The sequence below is a fragment of the Botrytis deweyae genome (genome assembly GCF_014898535.1).
Source record: "Botrytis deweyae strain B1 chromosome Unknown BDEW_006, whole genome shotgun sequence".
Taxonomy (NCBI): Eukaryota; Fungi; Ascomycota; class Leotiomycetes; order Helotiales; family Sclerotiniaceae; genus Botrytis; species Botrytis deweyae.
Window position 1 is genome coordinate 955,163 of NW_024066213.1, and position 17,170 is coordinate 972,332.

At 41.4% G+C, this 17,170-nt stretch overlaps 2 protein-coding genes across 2 annotated transcripts; one reads left to right on the forward strand and one right to left on the reverse strand.

The window, feature by feature from the left end:
- Positions 1-6,162: 6,162 nt before the first annotated feature.
- On the reverse strand, positions 6,163-11,681 carry EAE98_003499 (uncharacterized protein). The gene is made up of 5 exons (XM_038951119.1): positions 11,362-11,681; positions 9,301-10,440; positions 9,168-9,239; positions 8,854-9,116; positions 6,163-8,607 (listed from the first exon to the last, which is right to left on the reverse strand). Exons 2-5 carry the CDS (start codon positions 10,214-10,216, stop codon positions 6,193-6,195), a joined length of 3,666 nt encoding a protein of 1,221 aa, XP_038812583.1. The 5' UTR covers positions 10,217-10,440; positions 11,362-11,681; the 3' UTR covers positions 6,163-6,192.
- Positions 11,682-12,362: 681 nt separating this feature from the next.
- EAE98_003500 (uncharacterized protein) lies at positions 12,363-14,714 on the forward strand (the record flags this gene model as incomplete). Its single annotated transcript, XM_038951120.1, has 5 exons — positions 12,363-12,402; positions 12,481-12,703; positions 12,766-13,151; positions 13,200-14,043; positions 14,099-14,714. The coding sequence occupies 5 exons, from the start codon at positions 12,363-12,365 to the stop codon at positions 14,712-14,714; spliced, it is 2,109 nt and encodes a 702-aa protein (XP_038812584.1).
- Positions 14,715-17,170: the final 2,456 nt, after the last annotated feature.

Sequence of the window (17,170 nt, forward strand, 5' to 3'; positions counted from 1 at the left end):
TTTTACAATACTTGGGCCCGGACCAAAAAGTCGGAGCATTTCATTGGTCGGGTGAAAGTTTTACTGCCTGGTCATTATCTATTTCCATCCCATTTTCAAAACTACTCCGTTTATCTCAAGAAGCTTCGGATAGCCAATATGTTCAGCCAATTGTATCTATGTCATCATACAATGCCGTTGTTAGATCTACAGTGTGATCGGTAAGATGTGGCAATTCATCCCAAGTCTTTTTCTTCCCATGGGATGAGATGGAGTTCCATCTAAAGACCAAGTGGACAGGTCTTACTACTTTCCTCCAACCCCGACTCCTTGTTGTTTACTCCTTGTAAAGCTCACAATGGGGTATCATGCCCAATTATCAATATATGACCATTAACTCTCACCTAAGCGGAATGAATCTACCTGCTACTTCTGGTAGTTTGGGACCTTAAAGGCAGAAAAGTGCGGATGACATGGATCAAGACTTCAAGTTACTAAAGAAGTGTTCTTAAAAATTGCAACGCTTTAATGCCGAGGACTCAGCTGTCAACCCTTTTCCATGTTGCTTCACGAATACATCTTCGCCACAAAACATTAGTGTTAAGAACTAGAGAATAGACCTGAAAGGCTTTCTCCGCTCCTATACAATCACCGCATGAAATACTCAGAGAATAGGGAAAATCCTAGGAAGCGACCTTATGACCCATTCTTGATTTAGGGTATCCTCAATAAAGGAAACTAACCTCCCCTCTATTCGTCTCAACGGTGCTAACAATGCCCAATGACCAACTATGATGCAATTCTAATCGTTTTTGGAAGTTTTCTCTGGATTGCACTACTGACAACTATATCCGAATTCGCTGTCATTCTTTTCATAAACAAGATCAGCTACCAGGGAGTACACATCCCAATGAACTCAGCAGATGTACGTCCCATGCCCATGTATTTTGATCATCCCAATTCTTCGACATACAGGTTACCAAGCATTCTTGACACGAGTATCGGCATTTGATGGTTGGGAAAGGGGTTTGCATAGAAGTCTCACAACCTTAAGTTACTGACTTCTCGTTCTCTAGTCATCCAATAGTCAAAAGCTACATAACACTGATTATCTTGAAGAGCAGCCCAAGGAACCACATCATCATATCTGTTTATCGCCCCCAATTGACACATGTTCAGTCTCGCAAGATCTTCTTACCATTCAATCTAACTTGCGGAAAATGCTCCCAGTGAATACCAATATGATAGGTACAGTAGTACATGAATACCACCGTAACCCCCCAAACTCTCATTCTCATTCAGCTCCTTCACCGCTTGTAATGATTGCGTACATCCTCAAGTTCACAATATCTTGAAAATTATATTTGCATACAGCCTTACAATCCAACTCTCTTTACAGCTCTTTTTCCATGGTTCCACAAGTTCCAGGCCGCATTTCATGTTTTGCATTTGTTTGCCTTATAAATTCAATCCCTCCGGACATCCATAAATAGCATTCAACTCGCTCGCTTCCTCGCAAATCGTCTCGGTATCTCGACACATTGATCCAGATCACCAGTATATTTGGAATCTATCTATGTCCAAAACTTACAAACGGTCGGCGCTTACTGGAATCACCTTTTCCAGAAATCTTATTGGGAGGATTAGAACCTAAAGCTTATGAGTATGCATATACTGCATAAGCTTTCAAATCCTTCCTTTATCATGTTCAAGCCCATCATTTCTAATTTTAAGCTGTGTAAGAGAGGTAAGCCATTCTACTAATCAATCACCATCTTGGGGGTCGACGTTGTCGTTTGAGATCTACGTTGTAAGGGTTGAATGGAACATGCGCCGAGTTTATGCAACATAAGCCGATGGCATGACTATACACACACATATACACGCACACGCATACGCACACCTCACCGTCGTATATCTCGTTATTGGGTAATTCTCACACTCTTTTGTATTCATTTAGACCGGACTCGGAAACTTGCGATAGTGATGCTGCTGGATGTCCGGAGATGTCTCACTTGCTCAATGCCTATCTTTCTACGTGTATTCCACTTCAACAACTTACTTTACTAATTTTGACGCATCACTAGATCATGAAGATCAACCGCATCATCAGACCCAAATTCTTGAAGAGTCAAAAACGTTCAATAGCTCTTCTTCGTACATGCTTCAAACCGGCTACTACTCACTCTCTTCCTACTCGTTCGCATCATTTACATGCCATCACACAACACAGCCAAGCCAATCATGTCAACAACATAACACCTCATCACAAGAACGATTATTAGATACCATTACATATTTAACCAATTTCAACCCCACTCGGTCATCTATCTTATCAATCTTCACCTGTGCAATCACAACTCATCTCATCGCATCTCACTAGAATCTTACCCCTCACCTCTCACCCCTCGCTCACCAATCTGATCTCTTCCTTCAGCCATTCTTTTAGACTTTCACTACCCCTCTTACCCTCTCACTACTATCTTCAAAGTTATCACACTACCCCCTCTTCTCCAAACTCTCACCCAACCCAGCCGCAACCGCGCTCTCCCACTTCACCTCCCATCCCATCCCCTTATATCACAACACCACCTCATCATCCCCCTCACCTACCCATCATCCCACCATCCCAAGCGTAAAATCCATCCCACACACCCTCTCACTACCCTGCTAACAAGACCCTGACCCATCACAGTTTATGTTTCAGCTCCAGCCACCACCCCTCATCCTAGTCACATCGATCCTCTTCCCCGCCCAATCCAATCCAATCCATCACATAACACAACCAGTTAATCGGGACCAATCACAAAGACCTTCCCAGTTATGAGAATAAAAACTTACGTTTCGGAATTGAAATTTAGATGGGATGGGAATGGGAATGGGAATATAATTTCTAGCTTCAAGTGATGAAGCGAAGACGGAAAATTAGGCTGCAGTTATGTTATTGCGCTTTGGATAGGCATTTGTAGGTGTATGACTGGGTAGTTTGATGAATCATAAGTTTTCTCGATTGTGTCTTGATGCTGGGATTTTTTTATCTATGATTTATGGTACCGGAGATAGAGGCATCTCCTTGTATTCAATATATGCATATTATCACTCCATTCCTAAAGGGCATACATATATAGATAGCATTCATTCGCATCCATAATTACATTCAATCCACCCAGCCCAATCCAACCTATTTCACTATCGAACCAAGTCAACTCAAGTCAACTTAAGTCAAAGAAACATTCTCACTAATCACATCCGCCCTCCCTATCATCCGTTCTCTCATAACCCAAACCCAACATCATAACCGTGACTCGTAGGAAAGCAACAAAACAGAACCAAAAAAAAAATAAGAAACTAAAAAAATCCTTCAGCCCCATCCCATCCCATATCCAATCCAATCCAACCTTTTGCAATCCCATCACATCCAATCCAAGTAATCCAAGCAATCCTTCTCTACCTAGGTATATTCAGCCTAACCCACCATATCCTAGTTTAGCTTCTTTTACCGAGACCGAGCTTCAATCCTTCGACATCACCTAGGTACCTAGTAAGTAACAAGAATCTCGGTTTAGGATTACCCCTCCTTCCTTATTCGTCTGGAGAATTTATCCGCGGTGCGAATGCGAGGGAGGAATTGTAGGGATGGTAAGGGAAGGATAGGGAAAAGAAAGGAGAGGGGTGGATGAGTGAGAGGATTGGGATTTTTCTTGGTGGTGTTTATTTTTGTATGTTGATAGGAGGTAGATAGATAGGTAGGTAGGTATATATATATTTAACTATAAGAGAGTTAGAGCTATGAATATGTGTTCCTGTGTTATTATGTACTTCTTGCAAGCATGTTTTTGACTTCTTAGAAGTTCTGTGTATATTCGTGGTGTATCAGTGAAAGTTGGGTGACTTGGATTTAGTAGACATTTCACTTCTCATCATTTCCATTTCATACCTACCTCACTTTTCCTGCCATCCAATTCACTCCCTCTGAGAAATACAAAACTTCAATTCCATGTAAGATAAGATAGTCAAGGTATTCATATTGGAATAAATCCTAACCGCTAAATCCCATCCCCAAAGCCCAAAGCCCAGAGCCCTACCCAAAACTCCAAAACTCTATAATCCAAATCAGACGAGGATTTCTCTCCAAAGCGAGAATTCGAGTATAATCAAGGGAAGTTCAATCTACATATCCACCTTATCTCTACACTCTATTCTTTTTAGAAGATTTCCTTTCGTAGACGGATGGATTCTTCTCCTTGATATGGACATGCACTTTCTTTGCGAGATTCATCTCGTCTTGTCTTATTCTAGTAGCGTGGCAAATCAATACATGGATATCATATCTCTACTATTTACTTATAGGATTTTCAAGTGATTCTTAGTCTTTTTTTCGGGTAGTGGAATTTCATTGAGAGCAGGACGGTGTTTGATCTGGGGTTTGATATTGAGGAAATGATATTTGATATCTATCTAATATCTATTGTCTGCCTAGATCATGTATTATTATCTAGATTATGCTTGATGCTTGATATTACATATTCGATATACAAGATTTGAAGTAATTTTCCTCCTTAATAATCTACTTCTATCTCTATATAAGTACCTAATCACATTTACTCGTCCCATTCCATCTCATCTCATCCTATCTCAAACTCTAATCTTCCACTCTTCCAATCCGTCAAAGATCCTCATTCTTCCTATCCTTCTACTCCATCTCACTCACTCACTTACACACACCCACACACCCACACACGCCAATTGATCCTCCACTGAATCCCTAGATTCGAGTATCAATTTTCGGGTTTGGGTTCGGGTTCGGTTGTAGGTTTGAATTTGAATTTGAGTATGAATCCGGATGTTCTTCTCTTCTTCTTCTTCTTCTTCTTCTTCTTCCTCTTCATCCCTTCCCCTTTTATCGTTTCCCCCCCTGTTCTCCCCCCTCCCCTCATTCCCCTCGAATCTCTTCTCAATCTCTCCCCCCTTTTCTCACACCCCTTTCCCCCTCTGAACTTCCAATCTTCACTCTCCACTCTCCATCCTCCTCCACAAAGCACCTCCATCCCCATCCCCATCCCCATCACCATCAGACCCAAAATAACTAATCACCTATACTCTCAAACCATCATCTCCACCCTCCCAATCCTCCCCAAACTCAAACTCCAAACAAAAAAGCGATCTATAAAAACATAAGCACAAGCATAAGCACAAGCGCATCAAAAAGCACTCTTATACACACCCCTACATCCTCCCAACACAAATCCACCTCACAAAGTTCAAACACTATATTAATATCAAACTCAACATAAAACAACCATCTCATCTCATCTCATATCATTTTATATCTATTTCTTTTCTTCTATACACATATTCTACCTCTCTACCTCTCTACCTCTCTACCTCTCTACCTCCTCACCTATTCCTCCTTTTCCCCTTCCCTCCCCTTCCCTCCCCTTCCCATCCCTCCCCATCCCTTCCCATCCCTTCCCATCTCATCCCATCTCATCCTAATCTCCATCATCACAACTATTTCCCCATCCCCTCCGCCCCCCTTTTTTTGTTTCTCTCTTCTTCTCAAGAGAAATTTTTTACTCGGATTTGTTACTCTATTACTTCATTACCTCATTACTCCACTCCACTCCACTCCACTTCACTTCACTTCTCTTCACTTCATCGATTTGAAGTTCACTCTTAATTTCACTCTGAATTTCAATCATAATACAAGTCCATATCTATACAACATACAATACAAACACACAAACACATAAACTCAACTTAGAATTATCTCCATCATATTAATTTGAGTTCGAATTTAAATTTCAATGCAATGCAATTCAATTCTTCTCATTTTCATTATCCACCCTCTTCTCAACTCCCCTAAAATTACAGAACCATTCTCTTCATACACATCCATCCATTCCATCCCATTCCACCACCCACCACCCACCACTTCCCACATACACGAATAACCCCAGCCCAAGAAATACACAGATTCCCCCTCTCATCCCATAACACCACCCATCCATCCATCCATTCATTCATGCCCCTAAACCATGCAAGTTGACAACGATTATACTGCTCCACTTCTCGCATCACAAAAGAAAAAGAAAGAACGAAAGAATTCACGCTCATACACATATACATGCAAATACAAATGCAAATGCCGCTCCCAATTCCAATCCCAACCCCAACCCCAATCGCACGCCACCCCACCCTCACCATAACATCTCAATAACGATCTCTCCCCTGATCCTCCGGTTCATGACTATAAGTACACGCCGCGCCCTTTGCACACTTTCCCTCTCCCCAAAACTTACACGGTTGTTTCTTTCCCTTGTACTGTCCATTTTCATCTAGCGGTTCCCATTTGGTATCTTTCTTCCAATCCTTTCCCTGCTTACGCCACTTATCATTATTGTAATTATTTTTACCTCCTCTCGAATCTCGACTTTCATCACTTTGATGACCGGGCCACCTTGATGAGGAATCGGTAGGAAGGGGAGGTGCATAGCCTTGAAGAGCAGGATTATTGGACCAGGCACTGAAGTCGAATTGTTGGGGTGTTGATGATGATGTTGGGGTATCGATACTTGTGTTGTTATTTCCAGTCAAGCTCGCTAGGTATTGTTGGACTTGTTGATTGACGTCTGGGACCGCGACTTGATAATTCATAACCGGCTGAGTCATTTGTGGTTGATAACCCTGCATTTGAGGGACTGACATTGGAGGTACCATTGAAGGAGCGGGTGGAGCTTGAGGAGCTTGCATTTGTGCAAGAAGTCTCTCTTCTGCAGCATTAGGATGATCCTTATTATAACCATCCCACCAATCCTTCTTTTGTGCTTCGTTCATCCACTCAGGTGGTTCGATAGCTGGATATGGTTTGCCCTTCAAAGTTGCGACAACACGTTGAAGATTCTCCCATGCTACGTCCATGATGGGGTTGGATTTTGGTGCTCCAGCAAGTTGTTGTAATGCAGGCATACCATTATTTGAAGATGATGCATTTTGTGTGAAACCGCGAGCTTGGTTATCTAGCATTTCTTTGTACTTTCTTTCTTCCAAACGACTGATCGCAAGGGTTCGTGCATATTCTGGACCATACTGATGAATATCTTGAAGTCTTTGGATCAACCAAGGAGCATTTGGATACTTCAGTTGTTTTACCATACCAGTAGCGGCATCATTTGCAGAAGATGGTTCTTTTGCAGATGGTGGAATTTCTGAAGGATCATTATAGATTACAAGTAACTCATTGGCCTCTCGTCGCTCTTGTTCTTGCTGTTCCGGAGTAACAAACTTGACATTCCCACCTCTGGTAATATAACTTGGACCATATGTAGTATGCTTATCCAGATTGGAAAGATCGACTTCAACCAGAGTAGGATAAGGTCGATCCTCAATCATACCAGACATGACTTCATCATCGTCCTCATCTGTAGCTTGAACACGTTGCTTATGCATCATACCCTCAGAATGATTATTACGTGCATCTCTCAACATACCATCTTGACGTCCCTCATCTTCTGCAACCTCATGTTTGAATAAACGAATTTGCTCAAGTTCATCATCTGGCTTGAATTTGACTCTGAGATGTCGTCTGCTTTCTTTTCGCTCACGACGCTTCTTTTCTTCAGGGGTTTCGGGAGGTCCAGCCGCCGGCGAAGCCTTCTTTGGTGCCTCAGGTGGTTTCTCGATACTGGCCAAGATATCACCTAACCTGGATGACATGGGTGGCGGTGGAGGTGGTGATGGTTCCTTCTTCTTGGGTGGCGCAACCTTTGGAGCAGGCTTAGGAGTTGACTTGGAGGAAGAAATACCAAGAAGGTTGACATTGGACCTCTTAGGTATCGGAGGCAATTTCGTTGTCGAGGTAGGAGTGCCAGAAACATCAGTAGCAAACTTCTTATTTGGTTTGCCATTACTGCTATCCCCTTCATGAGGTCTTTTTGATGAGTTTGGATTAGTTGCTGTGGGCTTCAAGGATTCTGTAGCTCGAGATTTAATTTGTTCTATCTTTTCAAGCTTCTTCTTGGTGTCTTCAGCGCTAGGCAATGTCTGATCTATTTTAGAAGCTCTTCCCTTTGCATCAACTGTGTTATCCATTATAACTTTAATGTAATTTTTAATCTCTTGATCTCCTTTCTTATTCCAACGCTTTGCAAGAGCATCAAATTTACTCTTCGTAAGTAAATCTTCTGTTAGTGTTTGGAATTTGGCAAGCAAAGTAAAAACAGCTCGTGGAAGTTTACCAATGTAATCTTCTGTTTTTGTACATTCGATGAGTGTGGCTGTCAAACCACTAACTAATTTCTGGTGACCACCAAGATTTTCGACAATTGGGCCATAGCCGAGCTTGTTCGCTGCCTCGATTGTTTGGTACAGAGCTTCTGATAGTTCGGAACGGTGTGACTTGAGTTTTTGTAATTGTCCCTCGGGAGCTTTGGATGTTGTTGCTTCTTGTAATTTTGCCGTGATATCCTTGATTTGAGTTCGAAGAGCGATGAAAGTATTGGCATAATCGTTCATAGCACTTGTAATAGCAGCGGCACTTGGACTAGAATTGGGATCCTTCCAGACAATTCCTATGGCATCCCATCGGGCAGCACTAGGAATATCACTGGGACGCGTGAGTTCACGCACCTGTATTGATCAATCATTAGCATTCATTTTTAGTAATAATTGGCTATCGGCCATGGGTTGGCATATCAATAACGTCAAGACATGTATGCGAGCATGCTAGTATGATTGTCCACTTATGTATTGAGATAGTTCACACAGAACACGTCAAATATCTTATTATGGAATAGCAACAGCAGATGCATGTCATACACATGATAAAGATCGACCACATTCAAAAATTATTGGGGGAGGGGAATTTGTACTTACAGTGCTAATATCTATTGGAGGTGGCATATCTTCTTCCTCATCATCTTCATAATCAGACTCTTCTTCCGAACTTGTTTCTTCTTCTGAAGTGCTAGATTCCGTGGGTGTTGAAGACTTAGTTGGCGTGTTTGTACCATCAGAACGTACGTTAGAATCCTTATCAAAAGCAGATCTACCAGTGCCTTTATAAGTGCTAACATGTGTTTTCTTCTGTTTTGGCGCGCGAATTTTCTGTGAAATTTTTGCTGGTGTTGTTGAAATTTCTAACCGAGATATTAATATTGAGGCAAACAAAGAGATCCGATGATACTTACTTGATTTATTCAGTCCGGGTACTAGTTCTTTTCCACTTCTGGATTTTCTCGGATGATACTTTGGAATGGTATCTACACAAAAGATGTTAGCAAATTTGATGTCTGGAAGAAAAAAAGTTTTGGGTGTACTAACTCTTTAGTGCAGGAGGAACTTGTATAGGCGTATCTTCCCATGCTAAAAATGGAGCATATGAAAATCTAGGTCTTGAGGAAGGGTTGTTCGCAACAAGATCTGGATGAGTGACTCGGAGTGGGTTTGGAGCCGGAGCAATGGGTTGAGGTTCGGGAATCTCTCTTTGACGAGGGACAGCAATAGCAGGTGCAGAATATTGCTCTGTAATTGGAACATGTTGCTTTACCTCCTCCTTTGGAACAAGATCTGTAGGAATCGAAGGATACCGCACGGTGTTGTTGGATGAATTCTGGTCCATCTTTTGTGGTACAATACCATTCTGAGGTTGGTTAAAGAAATGATTATCATTACTTTGTGTCCTTTGGCCATAGTTATAATTAGGTTTACTACCAATTCCACTATTTGATCGTTGAAAAGCGGCCGATGGAATCCCACTGTTCATTTGCTGTTGAGCCAACAAACTGTATTGAAGTGTTTGAGGAGAAATTGTGGGATGTTGAGTGGTATTTTGCTGATACGGGAAAGAACTTTGAGCACCATGGTATGAACTTGATTCTTGCATTGAAGCATCGAGAGCGTAAGAGGTAGGAGTGAACATGTCTGATGGTCTGGCATGTTGGTACTGCGCAGCAGCATATGCAGGACTATTCGTATATGATAGAGGATTATACGTGGGTTGCTGATGAGATTGATGAGAAAGATCATACTGTCCATAAGAAGGTTGGATATTCGAATATCTTCCATATGGATCTGATTGTATATGTTGCTGTTGAGGCTGTTGTTGAGGCTGTTGGGATTGAGATGGCTGTTGTTGGTATGCATATTGGTCTGCCGCACTTGGCCAAACTGAGCCATTACTCAACAATCCATCGAAATCAACATCATCTGGTATGTAACCATGATTATCACCGTCCATCTTGAATCGTGAAAGTGAGATGTGGTCACGTGAATGACTAAAGGGTTACCAAGTGGCTCGGCAAGAGACGCTTAAATGCGGGTAACTAGCTTTTCGAACTAGGCTCGGGGCGTGGCTAGAAAAATAGCGCGGTGCGTCCCGAAAGGTCCAAGACCAGGAGTAAGATTATTCGTCTATTCGATTTATGGTAAAGTGGATGAATTGGCTTGGTCTTATTGGGTAAGCTATACAACAAAGAACGTGAATTAGCTGACAAGTACATTTTTGATTGAGCAACCCCCCATGAAAGAGAGAAATCCCATCTTGATGGCTGGGCGTAAAGTAAAAAGTGTGTGTGTGGTGGTGTAAAGAGGAAAATGTAAGCAAAAAGAAAAGGAAACAAAAGATGAGTTTTTGGTGTGTATGTAGATGGATAGGTAGGTATGCAAAAGCCACAGATGACGATGCTTGCAACTCTCTGATCATATGCGATGCAATAATCCATCCGTTGAAGAAATTCTCTGGAAAGATAATAGTAATTGAAGATGCTGATGGATGGATGGATGGATGAATCAATGAATGAATGAATGCTTTCCAAAACACACCCTCGAAGTATGAATTGACCATTATCACACCTCACTCCTGCGTTATTATCAAAATGTGCGATGTCCCATGAATGTACCTTTCTCATCAAGTACACTCAGCAGTACAATCACACACTTTTTTTGTTCTAAACGCCAGAAGCCAGATAGCCAAGAGATACTATCGGTAAGAAGAAGTACAACCGCGGCCTGCACAGTACAATATAGTCCAGTGAAGCCAGGCTCGAGATATATAAGGATACCCTCTCTGCAGCAATGATATAGATCAAGATCTCCCATGTTGAAATGATCTTTGCTCTTTTCACTGTGCTATACGATGTGGGCAACTTATAACATCTCAACCTTGCACGTTGATATGCGGTCCCTTTCCGACCTCTCTATGCGCAAGCCAAAGCATGAAAGCTTCGTGTCTATGCAGATTGAGGATTCTTGGGGGGTGGCAATACAATATTTTGGGTAGGGGGAGGGGGAGGTAAACGTGTAGTTGTAGATAATTTGGCCAGCTTCAATTGCATGGCGTATCAAGATTTTGTGGTGTTGTGTGTATTCAAAGTGTTACCATACCCTTTTTTTGTCTGTTTTCTGAGGTCTCTCTGTCTGCTTTGCGCACTTAGATCTGCCCTTGTGAATATCTCTTCTAAAGTTATACACTCTTATGAGTGACCCAGCAGCCTTTTTCTTTTTCTTTTTCTTGTTCAAATCCGGTCACTTTTTTTTGTTCAATAATTAATTTGTACGATCATGAATCCTGATTAGAAGTAAAGTTGGCGCGTCCATGTGATAACCATCAAAGAGAAAATGTAATGGGACAGTTGATGAAATTGGGGGAAGAGGTGAAGAGGTGAAGAGGTGTAGAGGTGTAGAGGTGTAGAGGTGTAGAGTTGAAGAGTTGAAGAGTTGAAGTGGTGTGTTTGATGAAGAATTGGGTAACGGTGATGGTGTTGTTGTTGATGAAGGTCGAGAGATAAAGTACGGAAGAGAAATCCCAATTTGATGGTGTTTTGTTGTGTATTGTATTAAAGAAAGGAACGAGAGATTGAAGGAATGAGCGATTGGGAAAGTCCTTTTTTTTCGCTTTTTACTTTCGCCTGCAGAACGTTTCGCCGTACAAAAGAGAGACCCCCCCTTGTACCTGGATTTGATTTGATGACGCTAAAACATTCTTAGTTTAGATTCACATTATTGGACAGTATTGGACATTATTGGATACAATTCACCATGAGAGTTGATATTGATTATACTCTCATATCCTCATCCTCTCATGCTCATACTCTCATACCCTCACACCCTCATCCCCTCATCCTCTCACAGCCTCATAGTCTCATACCAACAAGGGAAGCAATTCACTAGGGAAACCTTCCTACCTACCTCGTACCGACAACTTGAACGATAAGCTATCGCAAAAGTCGCAGATGTGTCCTTGAGTGAAAGGCAAACCATTCCATACCTTTCTTGAATTTCATCTACCTCATAATACTTTGATTATTGCGCATCTTAATACTGGTATTACATGATATATTCTGGCCAATTTGGCTGAATCACAGCCTTGGAAATCAACAACAAATATGGCAACTTCACATAACTCACTCCGGGATCGTCAGATCAGTATGTAAATAAATCCCCCCCCGCCCCCCAATATTCTAGCTCTTTTACATACTTCGATACTGATCCATCTCTCCATAGGATCAATTGAGCGCATGCTAAATTTGAATCATGATTCCCCGGAATCTGCGAATGCCCACGATCAAACATCACACACTGGGATCGCCGTTCCATCAGTACCTATTCTAAATGAAGATGGAGAACCAATATGGAAGGTCTTGGTCTTTGACGATTTAGGACGAGATATTATCAGTAGTGTACTACGAGTTAGTGACTTGAGAGCTTGGGGAGTTACAATGCATATGTATGTTGATGTGCGGGGAAGCAAGAGCTTCAATGTGACTTGAAAAGTACTGATGAAGTTAGGCATATTACAGCAAATCGACATCCTATTCCAGATGTTCCAGTATTGTATTTGGTTGAACCTACGGAAGCCAACTTGAAGGGAATTACCAGTGATCTCTCGAAAGGTCTCTATTCGCCTGCCTACATCAACTTTCTCTCCTCGATACCCCGCGCATTATTAGAAGATTTCGCAAAGCAAACGGTGGAAGCTGGAACATCAGAAAACATTGCACAATTTTTTGATCAATACCTGAATTTTATTGTGGGAGAGCCGGACCTCTTTAGTCTTGGGATGAGAAAACAGAATACATATTGGGCACTGAACAGCGCAAAGACAAAGGATGAGGAATTGGACAACGTGGTTGATAGGATCGTCAGCGGACTTTTCAGTGTTATGGTCACAATGGGTAAGGTATTTGATGATTTTGTATTGGTGCTGAACTAATAATTTACAGGCGTTATGCCAATAATCAGATGTCCTCCTGGTGCAGCAGCAGAAATGATCTCTGCTAAACTCGATCGAAAATTGAGAGACCACGTCCTAAATTCAAAAGACAACCTGTTCTCCGGCCCCGCCAATCGTCAGTCTACCATTGCGCCCTCTGCTCGACCTGTTCTCATTATACTCGATCGAAATGTTGATTTAATTCCTATGCTGTCGCATTCCTGGACATATCAGTCACTCGTACATGATGTTCTCAAAATGAAGTTAAATCGAATTACTGTCGAGACACCAATAGATGAGGAAAATCCTGCAAAGGGTACAACTAAAAAGGCCTACGATTTGAATGCGAATGATTTTTTCTGGGCAAAGAATTCCGCTGTGCCGTTTCCACAAGTAGCGGAGGATATTGATGCAGAATTAATGCGATACAAGGCCGATGCAACTGATATAACGAAGAGGACAGGCGCTTCCTCCATAGAAGATCTTCAAAATGATACGAGTGCTTCAGCACAACATCTGAAGGCTGCCATTACCTTACTTCCCGAATTGAGAGAACGAAAAGCTGTGCTAGATATGCACATGAATATATTAGCTGGACTTTTGACGGGTATAAAGGATCGACAATTGGATAACTTTTACCAAATGGAAGAAAACATCATGAAGCAAACCAAAGCGCAGATGCTCGAGGTTATAAATGATGCAGATAAAGGCAAAGAACCAACAGATAAATTGAGATTATTTATCATCTGGTACTTGAGTACCGAACAAGAAGTCACGAGGGCTGAGATGGACAAATTTGAAGAATCATTGAAGACTGCAGGTGCTGACACTACATCTCTGGCATATGTCAAACAGTAAGTCATTTATTCATTTGTTTTATTTAGTTGATGCGACTAACAAATAAATCAGAGTTCGCACCACAACCCGAATGACAATGCTCACTACAGCTCCAACCCCTGCTTCTCAACCACCAAGTACATCCGGCGATCTTTTCCGTGGTCTCTCTTCCATTTCTTCTCGCCTCACCACATCCCTTAAAGAAACTGGTATTACCACCAATTTCGATAATTTAATATCCGGAGTAAAGAATTTCCTTCCCGCAAACCGTGATCTCACTGTCACAAAAATCACAGAATCGATTATGGATCCTCAATCCGCTTCTAGTTCCGCAATAGCAAAAACGGAAGATTATCTTTACTTTGACCCTAGATCCGCAAATGCAAGGGGTACCGTACCACCAGCAAGCGCGAGCAGAAGAAATGAAATGCCAGGAAGTCTACAAGGACCGGGTATTACACCAAGTTTTGGTATGCGTAGACAAGGGTTCAGTGAAGCAATTGTTTTTACAGTTGGTGGAGGTAGTATGGATGAATATGGAAATTTACAGGAGTGGACGAGAAGGGTCAATAAAGAGGGTGGGGGAGGAATTGGGAAGAGAAGAGTGGTTTATGGAAGTACAGAGTTGGTTAATGCGGAGGAATTTTTGAGCGGGGAATTGGGAATGCTGGGTGGTGAATGTTCGTAGATTGAGTGGATGGATTTATTGACTTGATGTATCATGGAATGAAGAAAATCACACAATTCGATGTGTGGAAATGAGAGGGAGAAGTGGTAAAAAATCGCTGTATAGCAAGCGAAGCGAAATGTTTGAATGGAGTATGATCTGATATGATATACGTTATTTCCATCATTGGAGTTTTCTCTCTTCTTACAACCCCGTGCAGTCAGTAGTCAGTTAGTCCAGGTGTTTCCTCTCTTTCGTATGTAGTTTGATGTTCACTCTCGTGATGTCATTCGGATAGGAAAGTAGGTAGAGTAGGGTAGGTAGGTAGGTGTGTAGGTGTGTAGAAGAAAAAAATTAAGCGAGGTCCTTGATTTCAAGATGGTGGTGTTGTGTTGTGTTGTGTTGTGTTGTGTTGTGTTGTATTGTTTTTATTGTTTTGAAAGTAGGAGTGGGAGGGGGAAGGGAAGGGAAGGGGAAGTAAGAGGAAAGGAAGAGGAAAGGAAGAGGGAAGTAAGAGAGAGTAAGTGTGATGTTGATATTGATGGAGAGTGGAGAGGATTATGTTTGATTATTTGGTTGGTTGGTAGATTGTGTTGGGTTTTTTTTTGGGGGGGGGGGGGGGGGGGATTGAATTGGATTGGATTGGATTGAGTATGTGTGGTGTGGTATTTATTTATTAGTTTTTGATATTGATCTTGTTTGTGTTTAGGTAAGGGGTTGAGTGATGGGGATTAGGGATTAGGGGGGGACGATTTTGTGTATGTATCTGTCTACCTAGTGGATACTGGGTAGACTAGTGGATACTAGGTAGGTATCTTATAGGATTATAAGGAGGAGGGGGGAAGGGGATTTCAAAAGCTGAATCTAAAGGGAAAAAATGAAAGAACGATGATCTCGGAAAAACTACTCTATTTTCTAGATGAGATTTACAATCTCGTCTTTCTCCTATATGATATTATATCTAATATTCGCTGTACTGGGTATTTCCTAAAGGGGTTTGCGTGGAAATGTAGGATTTTGGGGGTGAGATGCACTTCTTCGGTTGCGAAAAGTAGATCGGAGGAGGAGGTGGAGTTTGTTGCACTTCTCAAAAACAACGTGCTGGAGGGACAATCTGGGTTGGATGAGTGGTTTCATTTTGCGATGTGTAGGCAGGTAGGTAAGGAAAGGAAAGTTCTTTCGCGGTATCTTCTCCTCTTAAAATCTGCAGAATCTTGGACTTTCGTCGCACATCTCAGAGTAATCGTTCTGAGAACCTCAGGGTTCGTTTCTGGAGATGTGTAATTAGATTTTCTCCTTCTTTTTATTTCTTGTTGTTGTTTATATTGTGTTTTTTTTATATACTACGAGTAAATAGATAGATATTGTAGGGATGATTTCTTTGAATATCTAGGTTTTCTCTTTTCAAGATATGTAATGAAATTGCTTCCTTTTTATTCTCTTTTTCTTTAATATGCGCTACGTGATTCTATCCCCTTGTCTCGAATAGGCTGATCGGACTTTTGTTGTATATTTCGAGATATATGTTTTGAAAATCTAGTAGTTCTTCTTTCAAGATGTACAATGAAATATCTTCCTTTCTATTCTTTTTTCCTTTCAGTATTCATTATACAATTCTACCCCCTTTTCTCGAACAAGCCTATTAGAATTTTGTTGCATATCTTGAGGAGTTTGTTCTGAGAATCCAATAGTTCTGTTTTCAAGATGTATAACAAAACCTAATTATACTTCCTTCCATTCTTCCCCCTTTCTTTTCTTAAATAATTTGTAAAACTTTTGTTGCACATCTCAAAGGAGTTCGTCCTGAAGATCTGACAGTTCGGTTTTGAAGATATGCAACAAACGCATTCAAAAAAAGAGATATACGTAGTAGATACTTATCTCAAGTATCTCCACTTCACAAACCCAAAACCCCAAGAACTCTCATTCTCATTCTGAGATATCAACAAAAATCATCTCCCCAAACACATTAACAGTCCTTCCCTTCCCCTTTCAAAACAAACAACAAATCCTAACCGCCCCCCACACCCTTTCATGCCCTCTCCTTTCAATACTCACCCAATTTTTTCCCCAGCTGTTTCTCTTCCCTTTCTTTCATATAAATCGATCAAATTTTCATTATCTTCGTATATCTCAAAATTAACCTTCCCCCCCACGCCCCCCAAATCTCGGAGTTCGGTTTGAGAGATATAATAAACTTCGATTTTCATTACTTCTTCTCCTATATATATTCCTCTCCCCTCTTCTATCTCACACATACCTCAACTCACCCTCATCTTCAAACTCAAATACACCCTCCCTCCTAAATCCCAATCCCCACCCAACCCATCCTCCACTTCTCAAATTTTCAATCTTCAAGCTCAAATTCAAACTTCAAATTCAAGCTTCAAGCTCAATCTTCAACTCTTCTATTTTCATTAAATCACTTCTTCATCAAATCCCCTCACCATCACCATAACCATCTCAAATTTCTCTAC

Excerpts from the sequence above, each read along its gene's own strand:
- EAE98_003499 (XM_038951119.1), bottom strand. The coding sequence starts at position 10,216 with ATGGACGGTGATAATCATGGTTACATACCAGATGATGTTGATTTCGAT. Across the intron at positions 9,117-9,167 it reads ACCCGGACTGAATAAATCAA|AAATTTCAACAACACCAGCA; the intron begins GTAAGTATCATC and ends TATCTCGGTTAG. Across the intron at positions 8,608-8,853 it reads CTCCAATAGATATTAGCACT|GTGCGTGAACTCACGCGTCC; the intron begins GTAAGTACAAAT and ends TGATCAATACAG.